The sequence below is a fragment of the Arvicanthis niloticus genome, chromosome 4 (genome assembly GCF_011762505.2).
Source record: "Arvicanthis niloticus isolate mArvNil1 chromosome 4, mArvNil1.pat.X, whole genome shotgun sequence".
NCBI lineage: Eukaryota > Metazoa > Chordata > Mammalia > Rodentia > Muridae > Arvicanthis > Arvicanthis niloticus.
Window position 1 is genome coordinate 59,242,140 of NC_047661.1, and position 24,456 is coordinate 59,266,595.

General features: G+C 40.8%; 1 protein-coding gene across 3 annotated transcripts in view; it reads right to left on the reverse strand.

The window, feature by feature from the left end:
* Rapgef2 (Rap guanine nucleotide exchange factor 2) overlaps positions 1 to 24,456 on the reverse strand; it is a 224,518-nt gene that overhangs the window by 151,368 nt on the left and 48,694 nt on the right. For all 3 annotated transcript variants that reach the window (XM_076932542.1, XM_076932543.1, XM_034500567.2), the window contains exons 2-3: positions 4,096 to 4,166; positions 213 to 269 (exon numbers count right to left, since the gene is read on the reverse strand). In XM_076932542.1, the coding sequence (XP_076788657.1) occupies positions 213 to 269; positions 4,096 to 4,166 (128 nt within the window). The remainder of the gene's footprint in view (positions 1 to 212; positions 270 to 4,095; positions 4,167 to 24,456) is intronic.

Genomic DNA, 24,456 nt, shown 5'->3' on the forward strand with positions numbered 1-24,456 from the left:
AAATACAAACGTGAACTAGCCATTTTACTACTGCAAACAGTTAAAAATGTCTCAAATTTCTCACTATGGAAAGTAAGTTAACTTCTCTAAGCCCCCCCACCCCACCACCGCCCAAGGCCAGGTTAACTGAGCCAGCTGCTGCTAATCCTCTGTGAGGCCTGAGGGAGTTGGCTACTGGCCCACACAGCACATAATGAGAAGGGAATACTTACTAGTACAGAACTTCATTAGCTTCGTGTCTCTCATATCTCACAGTCTCACACATTAACCTGTAAGAGAGGACAGGAAAGTCACACACTTGCCATCTGAAACAACTTGAATGAGCCACAGGGTGAAATTTCAAGTTTACTACCTCATACGCTCAATTAAATTATTTACCTTCAAAACAGTTATTGATGGCACTTGAGTTCAACAAAGCAAATCAACCTGTTTCCCAAATACATAGCTCCACCTGCGCACTAGAAAATACAGCGTCTACTGGGAGCCAGGCTCCCACATGCACGATATAGAGTAGGTACTTCACTTGTGTAAATGGCAGGCAGACACTGCATGTCCTCCAAGGTAAATACAGTAGAGAAGGAGTAGAAACCCAAGACAGAAAGGAAAACCTATTAATTTAAAAGGTGATAACATCATTCACAGCTCAACACAAATGAACGTGGAATTCCAAGCCAATGCAGGCTTTTATTGACTTGGTTCTTTCATGAAGAATGAGCAAATGGAAACTTTAGAACTAAAAGGTTTGTTATTTCAGCTGATTCAAGCCTAATTTTTAAAAAAATAAAAATATGAATATTTAATTTTTCAAAATTTTTCTCATGAACATCATCATTAAGTATCTTATAATACTAGTACCAATTAACTTTTGCAAAATACACAGGAATGATAGTGTGACTATTTCTTTCATGAAAAAGCTTCTGCAGCGTGACATCCCGGCACCACCTCATTCGGAATAACTGCTATTCCCTAACCAGGGCACACTCCAGTGCTCATTTCCTTACTCTTCTGCTGTGCCCCAAAGCAAGGATTTAGTCTGACATGATTACAGCCATCCTGAATCAAAATGGCCACGACTGCCCCTAAGTAATACTGGTTGGTCTGCTTCCCTCGATATAGGATAGTAGCTCAGCATACTTCAAATATTCAAAACCATGTAGGAGGAATATGGAATTTTAACAACACTGACCCAGATGCCATTACAGTCAGCTAAGTGGATGATACCCTGGGTATTAGCTTAAAAGAAATCAGGTCCAACCCAACTGGAATGAAGTCGCTTTTGTCCTGAATGTTTTGTAAGCGCCCTACTTCTGACCTAATTCACCGGGGTCCACCTATAGTTCTAGCATGGAAATGCCCCCATGTTCAGTCCTGAGCCCGCCTGCCTGTGTGTCCTTAATACACTTTAGAGCCGATCCTCACACACTGGGACCAGGTTGTTCCAGAAAACCCTTAGTTGTTCCTGGGAACTAGACCTCCTGATGTCATGTAATTCAGAAAGCAGAATCACACTCTTAACAGAGTGGATTAAAATTATTTGGTTTTTTTTATGTTCTCTGTATATTTACATTTTTTTAAACATCTGCACTACGAAGATTTATTTGCTTCACCAAAGAACTATCACGCGTTTCCTTGAAACAGGTCGTTCTCACTATTCTCAGATTGCGACTGGATTCCTCCCGCAGTGTAGGAAAGAAATTAATGTTTACAACATTGTAATAAATATGGCTATTTTATGCAATAGGACACAACTTTACCAAATTTCATTTGCAAAGTTTGAGGCTTCTAACAAACACCAAATGGGAAAGAAAAAGAAAACAACTTAATAATCGCCATGACGACATTTTACAGATGTGAAAGCAGAGGCTCAAGAGACGTGGTTAAGCAAAAGTAGAGTGAACCAGAGTGTAGAAACTATGACTTTGTTATTTCTTAATGATCTCGATGTGTCTATAAAATAATAATTGCTAATCCGTAATGCTGAGGAACAAATGTACTTCAACAGGATTTGTGTTTCTAACACTACACGTATTTCACATGGTAGACCCCTATTAAATACAAGCTCCATTAAATACAAGCCCCATCGGAGCAGAAAGGGGAAGGGGTCTCAGCACTAAATATAGTCAAGAATTCACGTGCCAACTCCGTTCCTAAGAGCTTTCTGAGCTCTGCTCCTGACCACCACACTTCTTTACTCAGCAAATATACAACTCCTAGCCCGTATAGATTAAACATCAGAAAAAAGCTAACATTGTCTTGGAAAAAATATACCTGAAGATTTGAAGGGTTAAGGTGCAAAGTGAGGGTTCTTACAGCAACACAGAGGCACCTGCTGAAGTGTCCGCTCACTCTCCTGTTCATACACGTCAGCCCGAGCTGGGATAGGTAAATAAAATCTCACTTGGAGCCTTTACCTTCTACACTTGCAAAGCTGTAGTAAATGCAAGTGTCTGCTGCCTCTTCCCTGTTAATCTAGGGTAAAACTCACTTAACAAAAGACAAAGAAAATAATTCACCTCAAGGAAATATTTCCCAGAAAAGGAAGCAGTTTACTCGAGCCAATCAGTGGCTGGCACGAGCCTCTTCTGCTACAGAGCCCATCTATATTCTGTTCTACAGCTATACTCAGGCTAGGCCATTCGCTATAAACGAGACCGCTCAGCACACGCAGAAGCAGGTGGACATCTGGAGGGCTCACCCGTGTAATAATGCCAACAAATCTTACAAAGCTCTGAAATGCATTCTAAGGCTAGACCAAGTTATGCTCTTGAGTTACTTCAATCTAAGAGTCACCTCAGAAATGGCAGAAAGTAGGTATTCTGAAGCTAGCTGTTAAGTGTATGAGTTTGGTATTAGTCTTACTTTTGAATTTTTTCCTTAGAAAAATTGTCATCACAAAATATCAAATGGTCCCAACAGTGGTGGCACACGCCTTTAATCTCAGCACCTGGGAGGCAGGGGTAGGTGTATCTCTGTGCATTTGAGGCCAGCCTGATCTACAGAGCAAGTTCCAGGACAGCCAAGGTTACACAGGGAAACCCTGTTTTAAGAAAGAGAGAGAGAGAGAGAGAGAGAGAGAGAGAGAGAGAGAGAGAGAGAGAGAGAGAGAGAGAAGAGGGAGAAAGGGAAGGAGGGAGGGAAGCAGGGAGGGAGGGAAAGTAAGTTAAATGCTTTAAAAATCCCTATGCTACAATTTTTGTGTCATCTTCAAAAATCCTAGTTTTGCTCCTTCTAATAAAAATATGTCTAGATTTTTAAACACTTAATCTACAATTGAGTTTAATTTAAATGATTTTCATTAAAAACTTAATTTGAGAAACACTCAATCCTCTTGATACTTTTTTCAATTAACAAATATGAAACTGACATGCTCACAAATTAATTAGTGTTTAAAGGGTATTCCTTTCATAATTAAAAATGGCTGGCATCACAACTAGGCAGAATGGAAAGAAATAGGCCTTATTATATCTTAGTTGGCAACTGTCTTCACACGGTCCTTTACTTCCTATTGCAGTAAAACCAAATCACCTCTTTATGATGAAATTTGAGCAACTATAAAAGAAACTAGTGAGTTATTACACGGCAGAAGTTGGAAGATATGTATATGAGCACCCCACTGGAACCAGTGTGATAAAAACTGTGCTCCCACAAAGGAGCCAGCTGCGTACTTAAGGTAGCAAGTATATTCCTTCAGACATCTACACTATACTAAAGCAATCAGTCTAACCATTTGCTGAACATTTTAAAATACATCTGAGTGCAGAGCTGTAGACAGACAGACATGCATATAAAGACCAGGAGTAGCAAACAGCACCCCCTTTTGGTGTTTGGACCAACGGAAGCTCATAACTGTCTGGAAGTAGAGGCAGACACTGGGGTGGAAGTGCAAGAATCTTACTATACAGAAAAGCTAAAATATACGTGAATGCAACTGAATTCAACCCTGCAAAACACAAAATGTATCAAAGCAAGCACAGGGGTTACATCAAGCAGAGTGTCCATGAGCTGAATTTTCTTTAAGCTCAAGTCTTACTAACAAATGCACACAGAGACCCACAGCACCCCATTACTGTTGAATGATTAAAACTGAATACACACCTTAGTTGGTGCTCCCTCAGGTTGGACAAGGCTTCCATACCGTGTAAGTAGGAATACACTATTTCCAGGTCCTGTTCCAAAGAAAAGAACAGAATTATTAGGCTTGTCAGGAAAACCAGGTTTCTCTAAAATAACATACTACAATTTAAACAGTGGGTCCTTTAATACACACACACACACATTAACATTTTCAAAGAAAAGCTAGCAGCATGTCCAAATGTCCACTGCCTTCAGAACATACACAAAACCTACTGAATTATAAAATAAACTCAAACTTATCAAATTCTTCACCAGCTGTTTCTTTATTACATGTTTTCTGCTACTTATATCAAAATAGCAAATACAGTATTTTCCTTTCAAAGTATGGCATTTATCAATGATCATTCAAATTAGTTTCTCAATATTAATGTTATCTTATAATCACTTAAAGAGAAAGAAATGTTCTCTCTTTTTTTTTTTCTCTAGCTCGTAATAAAAAGAAAAAAGATTCAAAGTCGTCCATAAAAGTTCTGAATAGGTAGGATGCAGTGTCCTGTTTAGAGTCACATATGAAGAGCCAGAAAGGAATCAGTACTACAAGTGTCCAGTGGAACCTAGGGTTAGGCAGTTCATGATAACAAGAATATAAATAGGAATTCTTCTTCTGTAAATCTGTCAAAACCTAAAACAAGGGTATTAGAAGGTGTCTGCAGACTAAACTTCCCCCTTTTAGGCAACAGCTGTGAAAAGTGACAGTCACCCAGCTCAACCTTCTCAGGTCAAGAAGACCTATATGTATGTAGTACAACCACCATCGCATGTCTTCCCACCAAGCTGCCTGCAAAACTCTGCCAGTCTCACAACACAACAGTTGTTTCACGCTCATATTTCTGAGTAAGTGTCATAATGTACCATGTATGCTGTATGATATATGTGGACTTAAAATGTTGATCGGTGTGTAGCGCATAAGCAGAGAGCATATGTAACTTATGAATAATTACACCAGTGTTTATTTCCCTTAAGACAGTAACTTGTAAATAGAGAACACTGGATACAGTCTCTGACATAAGAGAATGTGTTGGCAGTTGTTACTGAGCCTGCAGCCCACAGCACAGACTACAGGAAGGGAGTTACAGACTGACTGTATCACACTACTCAGACCTGGAAGTATTTTTTTCAAAGCAGAATTTCCTGCAAAACTGCATACATTAAACACCACACATAATCACCATGTTTGTGGGGGTCAGTTCTAAACGAATACCACTCAAGCAATTCATGACCATTAAATTCTGTTTTGTTTGGGTGGGTATGGGTGGGTGGGGTGTTTGTTTGTTTCAGGTATTTTTCGTTTTGGTTTTGTTTCAGATGTGACTGTTGTACTTCATGTGCATGGGTGTTTTCCTTGCATGTGTTTATGCAACCATGCAATATCTATGGAAGCCATAAGGGGGCGCTGAGAACCCTGGAACACCAATTACAAATTTCTGTGAGCCACAGGGGGTGCTGGAGATTGAACTTGGTCCTCTGCAAGAACAACAAGTGTTCTTTGCTGAGTCATCTCAGCAGCTGTTTCTTGTGTTTTATAGATTTAAATAGACTGACAAACTTTTGCCGTCTATTTAACAGGGTTTCTCCGAGTAGCCCCAGCTGTCCTGGAACTTGCTCTGGAGACCAAACTGGCCTCAAACACTGAGATCTGCCTGCCTCTGCCTCCCTCCCGAGTGCTGGGATTAAAGGCGTGTACCACCACAACCCAGCTCTTCTATTACTCTTAGTAAGCTGTCTTAATAGAAATGTGTTTAAATGGTCTATGCTCAAGGAGCTTATAGTAAGATGACAGAGTTAGTCTACATTGTTCTCCTACCTGGAAGCTGATGCTGTCTAGCTTGAACTAGGTACCATAACAAGTAGTTTCTATATGAACATTAGTGCCTCCCCAGCTGCTAACTAACAAGCAATGTGTCCTTGAACCTTAAGGACACAGTTTGCTGTTCATCAGAAAACCTCTGCTCTTTGACCCAAAGAAAGAATGGAAGGGAGGGAGGGAGGGAGGGAGGGAGGGAGGGAGGGAGGGAGGGAGGGAGGGAGGGAGGGAAGGAAAAAAGGAAGATAGACAGATGTAATAGAGATAAAACATGGCTTCAGGTAAGCTACAGAATACAAATCAAAGGAAGGAAGGAGCAATCTGTATTTGAGGTTTTCTCAAATACTTTTTTCACCAGTGACTAAGGACTGTAACTGAAATCACCAGAAGGCTAAAGTGGGACCCTTTCCGAGAGGCAAGAACTGCACAGGAACATGTCTGCTACATCTCCAAGAAAGACATTATCCTGGGTGCTGGAAAGATGGCTCAGCGGTTAAGAGCACTGACTGCTCTTCCAGAGGTCCTGAGTTCAATTCTCAGCAACCACATGGTGGCTCACAATCATCTGTAAACGGGATCTGATGCCCTCTTCTGATGTGTCTTAAGACAGAAACAGTGTACTCATATAAAAATAAATTTAAAAAAAAAAGACAGTATCCAAGGTACACATGGCCTTCTGGGAAGCATATTTGTGGCTTATAATGTTCATTTTCTCAATACAGAGTCAGCAAATGAAGTCTACAAAGTTCACAGAAAACGAAATACAGAGGCAGTAAATCACCTAAAGCACCCACTCCAGTTTCCACTTTCTCAGGAACCTGATGTGCCAGCCGAGACACTCCCACCCTCCCAGCTGCACTTCCTAAGACACAGGACCCTCACTATGGGCACAGGACCCTTTAACTCTGTAAGCTACTTTCCCTAAAATTCTCTGGACTCTGAGCATAAACAGGAACACGTTGCTGTAAGCAGGAAGCAAAATTTTTTTTTAGAACAATAAGTTTTTCCTTCTACCCTAGGAAGGACATCCGTTTTACAAAAATAGATGCCATTTCAAAGGAGATTAAAGTTATAAAAGCACTGCAACCAAGAAGACAATGAGACTGACGGGCCAACTGGGATGAAGTTTTCCCATGACAGATAAAGTCCCTTTCTTACAAACAAAGGCGTCCTTAAATACTTTCTTCAATGGCTGCAAGCACTGGGGATCCCCACAGGGAAGAAGACGGAGACAAGAGTCTCCACACTCAGAGGTCAGTCATCACTTCTCCTCTCATTCTGAACATAAAGGGACTGCACAGCAAACACACAGTTCACTTAAAGCTAGCTTTCAATGTCTTCCGTTTGCTAGCGCCAGGACTACAACAACAACATACAGCACATTTTAATATGACCTTTGGCACACAGAGGGAAAGAACTCCTTCCCCACCTCCAGCCCCACCAGGGACTAGTGCGCATTTGTAATCTCCGGGGTTACAAAAGAAAAAGGATGATGATGATGATTAAAATAAAGAGGGTAATTCTTTTATCTACATTATTAGGTACAAGGATTTTCCTCTTAAAAGGTTTTGCTTGATATATGTATGTGGATGTAAATACCTTCCATAATATACCTTAGCATTGCCATTTAGAAATAAGCTGGCTCCTCTGAGCACTGACTCAAGAAGATGAAGGCCCAAGAAGCTGTGACAATGAGCAAGGCTGAGACAGTCTAGAGCCAGGTGATATGTGGACTTGGGCATGAGGAGGAGAGAGGGACATGCACTTGCTCAGAGAGTGGTCACAGGCCAGGAATTGCACGCGTGGTAACATATTCTCTCTTGGGGCCCATCAGATATAAATGTAATTTATCCTTCTGAGCAAAGACTCACAAGCAATGATTCTGAGAGCTATGTCTCCGACGTTATTCATGAGGAGTATAAAAGCTACATTTTCAGGGCTCGGGCTTGTGTCTGCAGCCAAATGGGATAAGAAGGCAATGAATGCAGCAAAGTGCCTGTGTCTCCCAAGATGACGGTTCAATCGAGAAGTTTTATTTACAAAATCCCTAGTATTTCCACACCAAAACATATGCAACACCTATTCTAAGAATGGAGAGAGAGAGAGAGAGAGAGAGAGAGAGAGAGAGAGAGAGAATATGAATGAATATGAATGAGAATATATAGTCTTTGGGGTGGTATCAAGTCCCACCTCTCCTTGCCTCCCCCTTGCTGTGTGTGACCCTGGAATGTGACTGAGATCATATTTGTGATACAAAGAAATAAATGCACAGGGCAGGCTGTGTGGCCCTAATTACATATAATTCCATAGCAACACAGGGCACATACCATGCCCCTCCCCCCAAAAAAAGGTAAGTTTATCTAGGAAATCATAATTGACTACACCCCTGGTATAAGATCGAAAGTGTTCCTGAAGCATTTACATAATCAGAAGTTTCGCAGTATATTCTTTTAATCTGCAAGCATCTCTACACTCCCAAATGAAAGTTATCAAGCTTACACAGGGCCACAACAGGTTTTTGTTTTGGTTAGGGGTTTGTTTTGTTTTTGTTTTTTGTTTTGTTGTTTATAGTCCTACCTGTCCTAGAACTCATTCTGTAGACCAAGCTGGCCTTTAAGTCACAGGGATCCACCTGCCTCTGTCTCCTGAGGGTCGTGGGATTAAAGTATGCACCACTACACCTGACTTTAAAGAGTTTTCTGCTTTCTAAATTCAAGCTTTTAACTACCGTTGTCGTCGTTACATAATTTTAGTGTTGAGGACCGAACTCGGGGCCCCATCCCTGAGCATGCACTCTACCACTGAGCTAAATTCATAAACCCTAAATCCAGACTTTTATTATCAGCCTTAAAATGAAATGTGACCAATGTACAATTTATCATCCATAATCACTATAGCTCCAAATGGCTTGGTTGGAAAGAGAAGAAGAAAGAAATTCTTGATTTTTTTCTTTCAAAGCAGCCACCTAATTTTTCCTCCAATACAGACCAACTAGGAACGTACTTCACGCTGGCTAAGCTAAGCAGCACACTGCAGCTTTCCTCCCTGGCTGCTCAAGAGCGCCTTTAACACAGAAAAATGACATCTGCTTCTGCTGCTGAGCACCCGGGACCCTGGGTCCCATCTCTGGCATCAAAATACAGACTCACAAATCCACCTTAGAACACTGCATGAAAGCCATTAACACACACACACACACACACACACACAATTTACATTTTAGTCCTTTAAATGTTTAAAATGTAAGTCTCAATCTGTACTGCAGACACTGAAACTACTTTACTGCCATTCTTGGATATTTCTTCATCTGAAGACGATAACTGAAACTCAGGGTGGTATATGGTTTCTTCTAAAACTCTCTTCTAGGAATAACAGTTTAACAGTTTTAAGGCCCCACTGAAGAAGCTGTATTGCCCTGCATAATTCAGTCCACAGAACAGCAGCAGCTCCACAGACAGGTTCTCATAGAACCCCCACGTATTTCCCAAAACGTGCCCCACAGAAGCTAGTGCAACACTGCATACATCATGTCTAAGATGCTCACAGACCACACTGAAGTCACCTATGAGACTTGGCCAGAGACTTGGCCATAGCTAGGAAACACCCCTGCTGTCTGATGGGGTGAGGGTGCCTACCCCTGGCAGGGAGTATTTACAGCTTCTCCGTGCATCAGTCAAGCCTCTCATCTGCGATCTACCCCGCCCCACATTGCACTCCCCACTCAGGTAAAACACCAACAATCTCTTTGCCTTTTTCTTTCCTCTCCGTGACCAAGGAGGAACTTGATAAAATCTGTAAAACACATGCTTCTCCCAAGTGAACAGTGAGCAAGGAAGTGGGGAGGATACAAGGAAAGAAGAGGGTGTCGTCTCCACTGGGGAGCCATGTATCTGAAGACAGTATCTGAAGAGAGCTTTGGGAAAGGCCTCATACTGGGCTGGGACAATCCTCAAAATGGCCACAAGGTGGCAGAATGGACCAACAGCCCTTTCTCGGGACTCAAAAAATAAAGTATGTATCTTGGGTCACAAATTCAGATCTTTGAGGACCATGGAGAGAACAATGGTTCTTTGTTGTGCCTCGGCTGGGCACAACACTTCCACTGGCCCCCCTGGGTCTGATTCCCAGCACCCATGCTGGGTGATAAAAAGGATTAAAATATTTTAACCAGCCTCTCCACCTGCAGGGGCTGATACAGCCCAGAGCAATTAGAACAAAAGCCCAGGTCACTACACCACAGAGAGGTTTCCCACCACCCAGTCACTCACACCCTAAGGACATGACAGCACACTTGAAATTAAAAGGGAGGAATCCAGACCATGAGATGCACGATCTTCAATAAAATTCTTAAATATCTATTTTAACCCTAAGTCATGTGAAAGCAAAATACTGTTTTTCCAAAGTTACTAATTAACACCCAAAAGAAAAGCAGTCCTCTGGGGTGGTGATTTCATTAAGTCCATGTGGAAGCTGAGGAGGTGTGGTAACATGACACCTATCTGAGGTCAACTACCCTGAGGCTCTTGGTATCTCAAGGCTTGTCTCAAACCTTGGAGTTTTATGACAGGAGGGTGAAGAGCGATATTCAGGTTGCTCTGTGGTTAAAAATTCCTTGGATATTTTCCACAGAAAAAAAAAGCAACCTTTGCATCTTATTTTTTTAAAAAAAAAGGGAGGTGGGGTTGAAAGTATACAGTACTATTGAGATGGCTCACAGAGTGACTGTATGCTCCATGCAAGCCTGACTACCTGAGTTCAATTCCCAAGACCTCCCTAGAGATGGCGGGAGACCCCACTCCACAAGGTGTCCACATGCTCTCTCCACAAGCATGCACCCACACACACACACACAATAACACAGTGATTTTTAAAGTAATCTTAAAATAATGACTACCTCCTTACCATGTAAACTACAAACTGGACCTCAGGATTACAAGGAAATTCACCCTTGTCCCTTTCTACTTGAACTTGGTGTTAGGGACCTGAGACCAGTACTGAGTCCATGGAGAAGAGGCAGAGATAATGAGACTAGGAAGTCTCCCTCTCCAAGGCTTGCTGAAGAAAATGCAAACGCTAAGTGACGCACCTGTAACAGAAGCCACGCAGTTCTGTTTACAAAGTGTGCATTGTTGTACGTGTGGGGAAAGTCATGTCAGCAAGTTGTTTTCACCTCTGAAGATTAAAATTCCTCTTCAGAAAAAAACATTAACATTTTACCAAAAATGCATCCTGTGGACAAATAAGGGTTCAAATCAACTTAAGAGTCTGTGTTTACCTCCAGCACAGTGTCTTAAACACCACCAGCCGACAGCTTCCCCCAGCCTTAGTGTTGAAAGTAAGCTTCACATATGATACCTTGATTTTAAAGTATTTTAATGTCTCAGCATATGAATTTGAATTTTAATGTCATGAGAATAAATTAACAGAATTGAAAAATCTATCTACATTCAACTGTGCCCTCCATCATTAAGTCATCATTGGTTTGATGAACAATGATATTTTCAGTTGACATTTAAACATCTGAATAAGCACAACCTTCAAAAAGGTCACTCAGATATGTACACACAGATACACACATGCACACACGCACACACTCACTCCAGTGATTCCTTGTCAATCTTTAATGTTTAACAATCAACCAAACACCAACCTCCATTCAACAGTTAAAACACTTAGCTGGCTACACTCCCAGTCTGATCTGGCTCTGGTTACATTTGGAAGACCTACATCTCTAAAGGGGTCAAACATCATGCCACTGAATTTTTACCTCTCCCAAAAGAACTATGTCCACACTTCATGCACAGGATGCCTGAGGTTTCTAATAGTCAGTCACCTAACTCCAGACGTTTCCTCAACAGCCCTACAGTGGTGACATGCAGAGAGGGGTCTCAAGGCAGGGAAAGCAGAGCAGGTCACTGTGGACAAGACACGGCTCCTTACTGCCTCTTAGCAAATAAATGCATGCGCTCTCTGAAGGAAGCAGATTTCAAATATAGAAATCTTCATGGCTGCCATTTTTCTAGGACAAAAGACAAAAATAATTCAACATCTGTTTTTCCCATCTTGCATGATTTGCAAAGTCTCAAGTACCAATAGTATTACTTATTCCCAAACACTTTAGTTCTCAAGCAGATCTCGGGAGGGGCTATGGATGACAGAAACATTAGTTACTGTTCAGGCTGGTCTCTTTCGGACCTATCCGTGAAAGCGAGCAGCAATGAAGGAGGCGGCTTAACCACACACACATAGACAGCCATTTACAGAGAAGGGGAGGGCACTTAGGGCGGAGGCGGGGGGGGGGAGGGGGGCAGGAACCACTTGATTTTGGAGAATTGAAGACTTTTAAAATAATCATTTTTTCTAACCAAGTACTCCACTGTAATAACAGGTGAGTTGGTTTCTGAAGAATCCCTCCTTTACAGCCATGACTCTGAAGTCTCCTTTGAAGCACAAGCCAAACATTTATTCATAATTCTGGGGACTGCTGTACCTCTCCAGAGGATGCAGTGTGCAGTTTACAATCTACGTCTGTGCCTTTTACATGACAGATCTCACCCCATTCAAAACTACATTATCATTTTCCTAACCTCCCCCCACCTCCACGTCTAAAGGTGACCATTACCAAGATTCTCTAGAAGTCAGGAGAGAGCAGAATCCTTGGAGTGGTGAGTCTCATCATGGGAAGCCATTCACTGCAGAGAGTGTGCTGCAGAGGGAGGAGAGGAGGGGGGAAGATGACTCTGCTCCACAGAGCCTAAAATTCTCTGGCATAACAAGGTGTGGGCCGCTCTGGAACCAAGGCTAGAAAGTGTGGCCGAGCTTGCTTAGCAAAAGCTGCTGAAACCTCAGGGTCCACACAGGACGGAGGAACAGGCAGATGCAAAGTCTTGTAGTAAAGAACAGTTAATTCAAAGAAAAGTAGCGCAGGTTATCCGAGTGTTTGCCTAGAGAGAAATTTTCACTACAGTGCAGCAAAATGAGACGACAGGACACGGCAAGATCCTTGAGAGGCTACAATCATACTCAGTCTTGTTTTGTTTTTTTGTTTGTTTGTTTTGTTTCTGTTTTTCGAGACAGGGTTTCTCTGTACAGCCCTGGCTGTCCTGGAACTCACTCTGTAGACCAGGCTGGCCTCGAACTTAGAAACCGGCCTGCCTCTGCCTCCCAACTGCTGGGATTAAAGGCGTGAGCCACCACTGCCCGGCAATCATATTCAGTCTTAAAAGCAGAGTTATTTGGGGTTCATAAACTCCCTTCTGTTGTTGCTGTTCCTACAATGCCCTTAACCTGGGATTATTACCAAGTAGCCCACAGTTTGTCTAATAGCCTGAATGGAGATTTTTACAGCAGTATCCAGATTTCTAAGTGGTAGTCAGGAAGGTTACCAGTCTTGCTCAGTGAAATTCCCAAACTCAGGGGCCTATCTGTGGTCCCATCCAGCCAATCCTATTGATGTAGAATGCATCCAAGGATTCTGGAGTATTTTTCTTCTCTATATCACAGGCCTCCGGAAAAGCATCTAAAGTAGAATCTTCCCTCAAAAGATCTGGTGACTTCTTTTCCTTCTTTAACATTGAGAAAACTTGAAACCAGTGGTAGGATTCTGAGTTTTGGGACAAAATGCAAATTTTCCAGAAAATCTGGGATGATGTTTCAGGCAGGGTAGGTAATCAGATTGAAGAAACCCTGCCAGTGTGTACTCTACTGCCTAGACTGCCTATCCTTGAATGTATCATGCAATCTTGCTTAAGCCTCCATTTCTTTAGATATACGCTAAGGATAGCAACAGGGTCCAAGTTACAATTTGCAAGATCATTCAGCAGTGCCCACACTTGGAACAGCACTGCCTTTCTTTGTTGTTTTGTTTTTTTTGTTTGTTTGTTTGGTTTTTTTTGTTTTGGTTTTTTTTTTTTTTTTTTTTTTTTTTTTTTTTTTTTTTGCTTTTTTGTTTGTTAACTTCTGGTTTTTAAAGGAAACTACACTGTTATAGCACTCTGATACTAGAAAGCTTAGGAGGTAGACAGTTGACAGAAAAAAAAAAAAATCAGCCTAGAAATGTATCTGCATATATATGACCAACTAATTTACTACAAGCTCACCCAAAGCCCTGAAGGAGAAGGAAACTGACATCAATAAATGGTACTGGGAAAGTAATATCCACTTGCAAGAAAATGAAGTGAGAGGCTGAGAACACAGTGACAGAAGGCCTGCTTAGCATTTGAGGGACTCGGGTGAAGTGTGTATGCACATATGTGTACACGCAAGCACAAAATTAGACTCTTTTAAACAAAACAGCTCAAAATAGACAAAAATTTCTAAAACCTGAATATGCCATCATGGTTCTCAGGAGGGTTTGTGATTCATAAAAGCATGGGCCACAAAAAAAAAACAACAGCAGAAAAATGGTTAGATTAGAACTCTGCCCAGGGCCATCAACAGAGTCAGAGAAATTAAACACATTTCACAACCACACATCTGATATGGGATTAGTATTCAAAGTATGCAAGAAACTCAACTCAAAAGAAAAAAAAAAAAAAAAGACAAGGAACTTAAATAGATATTTCTTAAAAGATATACATCCCAGCACTTGGGAGGCAGAGGCAGGTGAATTTCTGAATTCGAGGCAAGCCTGGTCTACAGAGTGAGTTCCAGGACAGCCAGGGCTACACAGAGAAACTCTGTCTCTAAAGAAAGAAAAAGAAAGAAAGAAAGAAAGAAAGAAAGAAAGAAAGAAAGAAAGAAAGAAAGAAAGAAAGAAAGAAAGATAGATAGATATACAAGTGGTTGAGTATTTGAAAGACAGTTCTGGTACCACTGGTCATCAGAGGAAAGCAAATGGAACACCATAAATATTGCCACTCAGATGTCAGTAAGGCTATCCAAAGAGTCAAATGCTAACAAAAACTGTCAAGGAAAAGGAAGCTTTTGTAGAAAGAGGCAGGAAATAAATTAGTACAGCACGTGAAAAGCAGTGTGAAAAGTCTCATAAAACACAACACAACTACAACAGGACCCACCACTGTGCATGCACAGGAAGGAACTGAAGTCAGCATGATGAATGGACATTGTATCTCCTGCAGTATTATCACAACAGCCAAGGCGTGCATGCAATCCAAGTGCTCACTGTCAGGTGAACAGACAGAAAATGTCACATACACACACACACAGAGAGAGACACACACAGAGACACAAACAGGCAGACATACACACACAGATACATATACAAAGACACACAGACAGACACACACAGACACATGCAGACATACAGATACAGACACACACACACACACACAGGCACAAACGCACATAAACACATAGACACATAGACAGACACACAGACAGGTACAGACACACACACACACAGTAGGAAATACAAAGACAATGGAGTAAAGTCCTATCATTTGTAGCAATATGGATAAGCCTGAAAGATACTATGTAAAGTGAAGTAAAGCACATGCAGAGAAACAATGCTTCGTGATCTCATTTATAATGTTAAGAGAAGTTAAACTCCTGAAGAGAGAGAAGGATAGTTATGGGGGAGGAAGGAAGGTGAATACATTCAGGAGCTCTCTGTACAACAGGGGGACTTCAGTTAGTAACTGTGTCACACACTCGAGGATCACCGAAACAAATGTCAGTGTTCACCACACAAAGGCCAGCATGTGAGGTGGTGTGTGTCCTTGTGACTTCCTTCATCTGTAACACACACAAAACATACTGTATCATAGCGCATAGCCTTCCCTTTTCAAATGGAAAGTCTTTTACATGTAGAGAACAGGATTTGAAAAGTATTAAATACTTTTTTAATCCAATCTAATCTGCATCTCTGCTAAAACCATGGCAACACCCATTTCATCTGAGACTGAAAATAAGGGATGTAAACTCGGTCTGGCCCAACGGCCTCCTCTCATCCATGACTCCCGGGTCACACATGCTCAGTGTGTGCTCGGTGGAGGCACTGCATTAGGATGGTGCCTCACACACAGATAAGCAGACTGGCACAATGTACTTAGGCCAAAGAAGCTCGGTCTATCCGGGCAGATAGTAGATCCTCACCAACAGCTACTATGAGGATAGGAATTTAGCTGTGGATTATGGCAGTAGATGGGAGAGTTTTCTCACTCTCCGAATCCAACCACTGCCCCGCCTCGCACCACAGTCAGCTCACATCAAAAGTCCTACGGCCTTTCCCATGCAATCTTCTCGCCCAACCTTCAGTCCTCAGGCTCCTTCCAAGCACATTACTTGGGGTGTGAGGGGGTCATAAATACCCAGAAGTTCTCCTTCACTTGACCACTTGTTATTGATTACCTCCTACAAATTAAGAAGTGGGATTATACCCTGCATTTAGCACCAGATCTTTATAGAAACAAGGTTGTTTCCAAAGCATATTTTTTTATTGAGTTATTCACATTGTTAGAAATTTTTTTAAAAAGTGGCACTGATAGAATAAAATAATACTAAAATTGTATTAACAAATTTGCATGGCCTTGGACATGAAACCCACCTTAGCGAAACCATGATGTGCTGAGCATGTAGGAGACCTGGCCTTCCAGTGCCCTGTGCCACTCATTTGCCTTCAGGGCTATGAGCAAACTACACACAAAGAACAAAGGAGAAAAAGGAACGAAAGATGACAGGCTTAGAGCCTCTCTACTGACTGGTCATCCACGATGATGTTCTGGTGCTGACTGTGTACAGTACTGACAGCATGTGTACTGAACAAGTGTAGTGCTGGATGTGTACAGTACTGGGTCCTTACAGTACTGGGTCCTTACAGTACTGGGTCCTTACAGTACTGGGTCCTTACAGTACTGGGTCCTTGGTATTGAATGTATGGGCTTTTGAACACAGCATGTTCTTTTGGGTATTTCCATGGTGGTAAGCCTTCACCCTTCCTGGGGAAATCTGGCATTTGAAAATATCCATTCACCCAGAATTTGGAGTCATAAAGAAGTTGTTTATTTAAATGCATCCAGCTCCAAAAACACCATATAATGATATAAAAAGATAACCTTCTTTGGGACTGTGCTACTCCACTAACCCCTCCAAATCGTTCTCAACACATCTTGAGCGATAGCATCAAGGGGTTTACTGACCACTTGGACACCTGACAAATTAAAAGATTAGCAGACATGTATACTCTTAACTTTAAACTTCATTTCATTATAGCTGATCCAAATAGAAATACAATCATCATTAAATAATTAAATACACACTCCTTGTGTTGGTGTGTATTTATTATCTTCATAAACTCAATTTATAAAGCAAATACTGTTTTATTTTTTATTCTTCTAAAACAAGGGAATTATATTATATACATTAATATGCATGTAATCTCTACAAACCCTCATTTAATTATGCCAGTGAGAATTCCATCAAAAATACACATTCTACTCAAAGCAACTATCTTATAAATAAAAATATAAAAACCTGAAGTGAAGGGGGATAAGTAGGCTGGGCCTCAAACTCTACATTCTACCTCCTAAATGAACTATTAGTTACTCTGTGTAAAAATTAAAGTCTTATACATTAAAACATGCAAAAGTACAGAATAAGTGATTTTTTTCATCTTTTTTTTTCTATCTCTTTGGTGTGTCTTGTCGGAAATGCACATCATTTAAGCACACAGAAACTGCACATGAAATCACACACTCGCATTTTTAATCTATTGGTACTGTTGGTTTTTTTTTCCCAATTCTCACATAAACTGTAGCTGTCGGAATCAATTAGCATACAAAGACAAACTTGCTATCTGACTATGATAATCTACTAGGGCAGAGTTGGAGGAAAAAGCAATCACAAGGGGAAGTATGTGCAGCTGTGCAAGGAGGCCTCGGAAAGTCAAGTGGGGAGCAGCCATTCCTGCGCCTTCCACCTTCCCAAGGGTCTCGTCAATTAAAAATGCACACTGAATATCCACACAACAACAAACAGTCACTCCCTTGGCATTCCCCTACCTTTCAGCAAGTCCAAATGCCCCACCTGAGGCGTGGACAGTTTCAACACACCTTTTTTTTCTATTATATACAACAAAAATAGTAAGAGACCCACGCCAGCATTCTGGGCTCTTGCCTCTCTCTCTGCATATTACTTAAACAGGCATTCAAGAGTGTTCTTCCCAACCCCAGGCTAGCCCAGAGGCCCTGCCCACCCACACCCCAGTCCAACCAGACAGGACTCAGCCTCTGAGCCTATCAGGCTCACCACTCCTCCAATCCCCTTAACATTTATTTGTGCATCATACGTCATGGTTTATGGTATTTGTATTAGTCAGGAGTCTCTAGAGTCACAGAACTTTTGAAGGAATGTATTGTGATGATTTACAGTCTGCAGTCCAACTGACCCAACAATAGTCAGCTGTGAATGGGAAGGCCAAGACTCTAGCAGTTGCTCGGTCCCACGAGGCTAGTTGTTTAAGCTGGTCTTCTGTAGAAGTAGGTTCCAACAGATGTGCTGCCAAGTTAAGTGCAGAGAGTGAATCTTCCTTCTTCCAATGTCCTTATGTAGGCCTCTAGCAGAAGGTGTGGCTCAGATTAAAGGTGTGTACCACCATGCCTGGATCTGGGATTTGCTTTGTCCCAGGCTGACCTTGAACTCAGATCTCCTTGCCTTAGTCTCCTGGGATTAAAGGCATGTACTACCTTGCTTGGGCCTAAGCTTTTCTTGACCACTACGGGCCTCAATATCTCCATGCCAAAATCCAGGTCAGAAACTTGTGTCTTCCAGCCTCAAGATCAGGATCACAGGTGAGCCCTCCAATTCTGGATTGTAATTCATTCCAGATGTAGTAAAGGTGACAACCAGGAATAGCCATTCCATTATTTTTTAACTTATATATGAAATATACTAGGACTAAGACAATGCAGACACTACTTGATGATAATCTTATGGGAACTGTATTTCTTCTCTCTCTTTATACCCTAGTCCCCAAGGAAATGTCTAAAACTACTGAATTCTCGATAAGCTCCATAACAAACAGGGAGGTTAAATTCTCTAGTGGGGCAGAATCTCAGGAAGATCAGCAAAGTAGGAAAGTTGTGCTTCTGAGGCAGACACAATGTGCACTGGGCCAACGTTTATTATCTGCAAAACAAATGCATCTTCCCTCTAGCAGCATAGACGTAACCTGAACTTCCTGAATTTCCTGAACTTGGAGGTAACCAATTTGGCTAGAGTCTTGTCTCCGGTACCATCACCCCCTACACAGCCCCCGACCCCCTGTCCTCAGCCTACAACACCAGGCCTGACTTTAACACAGTTCTGGACATACAAACTTCATGCTTTCATGACTAGCTTCTGGCTGAACCATCTCCTCAGCAGTCCCTACTATTAATTACATAAATCAACTGCTTTTTTTTTCTTTTATCCTTTTTTTTTTTAATTTTTTTCCAAAATATCCACTGTGGAGAATGACTGACGCTCAGTATCCAGCATGCTGCAGTAAGAGTACTCAATCCAACATGAATTCTTCACAAATGATCGAGTCAGAAACCTTTAGGCAGAGCTGATACCCAACTAGAAGCTTCATTCCTAAAAGCATTCGTGGTACTAAAATGTACTATGCACACTGACAGAAGAGAAAATAAATCATGAATGACCCAGAGCTGGAATTCTAAGAGCCAGCTGTGGTGAAGGTACAAAAGTGGTTTTCTCCAATGGAGAGCCATTGGTCTATCAACTATACTCCAAGGCAGAACATGCTCAGGAGAAGTTAACCAACACAAAACAGACTCCCTAAGTTTTGTGCACCTTTTTGCTATTTTGCTTTAGTTTGGTGTTTTTTCTTTTGGGCTTTTTGATTGATTGATTGATTGATTGATTGATTGATTGATTGATTGATTTTGGATGCTTTGTTGTGTTCTGTTGAATAAAAATATATAATTTGGGTGTGTAGAGATGTAGGGAGAGTCTGAGAGAATTTAGGGAAGAAGAAGAAGAATATGATCAAAATGTATGTTATAAAAAAGCTTTTTGTTGTTTTGGGTTTGTTTGTTTGTTTGTTTGTTTGTTTTTAATTCTGTTTGGCTTGAGTGGGGGGGGGTTTCTGGCATTTTGAGACAGGGTTTCTTTCTCTGTGTAGCCTTGGCTGTTCCGGAACTCACTCTATAGGCCAGGCTAGCCTTGAATTCAAAGATATCTGCCTGCCTCTGTCTCCCAAGTGCTGAGAATTGGGACTAAAGGTGTGCACCACCACAGCTAGGCTATAAAAAAGTTTTCAAAAGAAATAAATCAACAAAACTTTAGGCATATCCCATAAATGTGTATAGCTATTTTGTGACAATTTTTTAATAAAGATAAATACAACAAAGAAACTTTAAACTATAAATATAGAGATTAAAATACATAGAATGTTATTGTATTTTCCTATTTCAAAATCTCCTAACTTGTGGATATTAGGGGATAAATTTGCACCAAATGATTTATTTGAGTGTTCATATGATGTACCACTGCATTACACAGGACCCTTTATAATGAGCCATCTAATTAGTGTTCAAACACCTGAGAACCAATAAAGGCTCAAGGGAACAACTAAAAATCAAATATTAATACAACTGTTCATAGCTGGCTTTATGCAACTGACATCATATTAAATAAATTTATACCACAGACCTTTTCCCTCTCCCACAGAAAAGGAAAAACTTCAAGAAACACACAGACAGCTCTTTATGTGAATTTTTTAAGTTTGCTGAATAGATTCCAACATTGAAATTTTCCCCAGCTTCTGTAATATTCTGTGCACTTCCATGTTTTAAAACTGTGCTTGAAACTAATGCAGAACAACCAACTGCACTAAGCTATAATATATCCCGGACATGCATATTTTTAAAATTCTGGTACCCAGTTTACTATTCCTATGCTTTGATATTACGCTTAGTTGATTATTTTTATAGGAATGTCATGTCAATAGCTTAGCAAACTAAAAACTAAGATACTGGTTTCAACCCTACTGTTTAAGCTATTATTTAAGGTATTTAATACAGTATATCCTGATGTTACATGAAAGGTGGATCATCCATTTAAAAAAAAAAAACTACATAATATACACCACACATCCACTGGATTAAAGATATTTTCCATTACAACTCCTTGTGTATATAATTTATATTTAATAATCACTAAAGAGAAATATCTCAAAGTCAGTTGCTTGTGCGCTCACAATCTCGAATTACCTCTCTCTCTCTCTCTCTCTCTCTCTCTCTCTCTCTCTCTCTCTCTCATTAGCAAGACTGTTACTTTAGATCTACTATAGGACATTTTTCAAGTGAACTCTTCTCAGTCACTTCACCCACTCACATTCTTTCATACTCTTGCATTGGTCACGTACAGCCCCTGGCCCCTTAGCAAAGCAAAAGGAAGAAAAAAGTTGTGATACATGTTGTAATTTTGTATCCAGCATACTTGAAACTGAAGTTAGGGTATGACACCTCACATCTACTCCTGATGCTGTTCCAACTATGACACAATCTTTCAACAATCACTTTTTCAGGAAACTAAAATTAAGGCCATGCTCAGAAGCAGCAGTTTAGGAGGAAAAACAAGTCCAATTACAACATCCCATTTGAGAAACGGCTGAAATCCCGTATGAACTACCATATACCTTAAAACAAGTTAAGGGACAATTTTAAAGGCCTCAGATCCAGGGGTCACACATATGTACTGACATCTGCTCCAGCAGCAGCAGCCTGTCCCTCACATGGTGTTGTTTGCTGTAACGTGTTCACTTGCTTTTCAGATTTTCAGATCCTCTTTAGTTTAGTTTCAGTAAAGCCTTCTTGGCAGTGTTTCAAACCACACAGGCTCTTTGAGCACACAGTAAGCCCTCAAGTCAAACCGAGGAATTAAACAGGTCTTCCGAGTCACTGAAAAAGGTCTGTCTGTGATTCTTGCCACATTGCTGAAACAGATTAACTAAGCACTAAGTTTTCTTTGCATGCCATAGTTTACTAAATTAATTTAATTTCTGAGTAGAGTGAATGAACATGTTTTAATCAAATCTTTTATTTTTCTAAGTCTAAATTATTTTCTGCAAAAAGGGGGTTTGTTTAATTAAAAATTAAATTTCTAACACTCTCATGCATTGCACTGGAGTTTCTTATCTGCTTTATGCAATCAGCTCACCACTGCATCTACTGTAGTCACAAGCAACCTGATACTTCATCAAGACAGTTACTCAACACACAATCACACAACCACATCCTCCTCTCATAGTACAAGAATGTCACCAGGAACATCTATCATCACATAAAAACTAACACATAATAGTATTGGAACCTGGCCCCAAAAACTGCAATCTAATATCTGCCATAATTTTAGAGAGCTGAGAAATAAATAAAATATAACAAAATATTGGAATAACTTTCATTTAACTCCATAAATAAAGTAAGTGAGCTACTTATTTTAAACTCTTACAGATTTTAGAGGTATGATTAGTGTTACCTTTTTTGAAATAATATGAGAAACAAAGAGAAAAAAATCTTTTAATTACAATTAAGCCCTTTATACAGCCCAACACGAGATATAGTCTCAGAAATAATTTCCATTTGGAACAGATGCCTGGGAGAGAGAGAGAGAGAGAGAGAGAGAGAGAGAGAGAGAGAGAGAGAGAGAGAGAGAGAAACAATCCACAGAAAGACGACTCTGAGTCCACACACAGACTTCCCATCCCTATTGTCCAATGGTGAAAACATATTACACCAGATAACACAATGGACCAAAGAAATGGCTCAGGAGGCAAAGACACTGCTGCCAAGCCTGACAACCTGAGTTCTATCCCTAGGACCCACATGGTAGAGGAAAGAAACACTTGTAAATTGTCCTCTGACCTCAAAATAAGCCATGGTGGGGGGGGATGTGTATGTGCACACACAGACACACACAAACACACACACACACACACGCCCACGAGCATGCACGCATGCAAGGGTGGGGTGGGAACAAAATACAAAGGGAGGGAGGGAGGGAGAACTAAAGAGATTCCTTCAAGTATATATGGTTCACTTCCAGCACTGGTAAGAAGGCCGGGCTTGCCTGAGTCAGCTGAATACAGCCCAAAGCTCTGTCACTCATATGCTTTGTATTACTGACCCAACAAGAGTTCTGCTTGAAACATGGTGGTAAATCTAATGTTCACTAAACAAGGTCCTCGGGAGGATTAAAGGAGAAAACTAGCCAAAACCTCAGATGCAGTTCTGATAGATGTGGCCACAGCTGTGGCTGGCATTTTGGTGGGCTCGAGAACCACACTCATCAATGTGCAAAAGTAAACTGACATAAAGCATATAACTTTAACATGAAACATGTCTCCCTGGAAATTGAAAAGTATTTTTAATAACAATTTTAACTGTTAGCATCAGTAAGGTAATTTTATACAAAGATTCACTATATTTTTCATGAACACTTACAGGGTGTTAGGGATGTAATGCCATGGCTGTGACAATCCTGAAATCACGTCAGCTGTAATTATCTGTTCAAGATCATCTCCACAATACAGTGCCTGTTGTGGAAAGAGGAGGAATTCATGGGACCCACCCCTCCCTAAGGATACATTGTATCCATGCATACAATGACTGGTAAGGTTCCTGTAAATAACCCTAACAAAAATCATCAGGTCACCAAAAAAAAAAAAAAAAAAAAAAAAAAAAAGAAATGAAAATACAAAACTGTTCAAGATGCCGTAAAAATGAATAGTGCACAGTGTTTACAGCTGCTTGTACACTGTGTCCTCTGGTATTTTCTCTTCAGAATTTTATAGTCTGTACTCTAAGAGACAATAAGCTTAGACTAGATCTAGAAGACGGTCTAAATGACCATGTATCTCAAAAGAAAGAAAACAGTTTGAACTCTGTTAAAAACAAAAGCTAAAGCCCTTCAAAGGACACCATTCTTGTTTCCCAGACCAAGCACATCACGGCTCAAATTTAACACATGTGAAGATAAGCAATTACATATGGTCCTAGTTAACAAACTATGACAACCACCATCACAGAACTCTCCCTTCAATTCAGAGAACACTTTCACAGAAAGAAACCACAAGGGATTACCAATACACATGATACAAACCTTGAAGAAAACTACTTCCAAACACAGCTAAGATGCGTGCTCGTCACAGGCTTCCTAAAATCAGCACCACAGAACACTCTCTCGTGTTCAGTTTTACTAACCATTTTTAATGCACGTTGAACATTCAGTTCCTGAAAACAAACTTATACAAACATCTCAGGATATTTAGAATGTAGCATAACAAACAATGATTCACGCTTTACCCAAGAACTATTAACTGTCAAACACAGACACTGTCCTAGCTGCTCCATCGTCTTCTCTCCCAGTTCAGCTCCCCGAGCATCTTCCAGCAAACAAGGTCCAGAGCTGATGTCCTCAGTAACAATCTACAAACTCAGACTACTTTCATGTCCATTAGCTCTGATCACACAGAATTAACACAATAAAACTGTAATAGAGCAAAACAGGTAAGAAACTGTTCCTTCTGCTTTCTGCGCTCACTACTCATCACATGC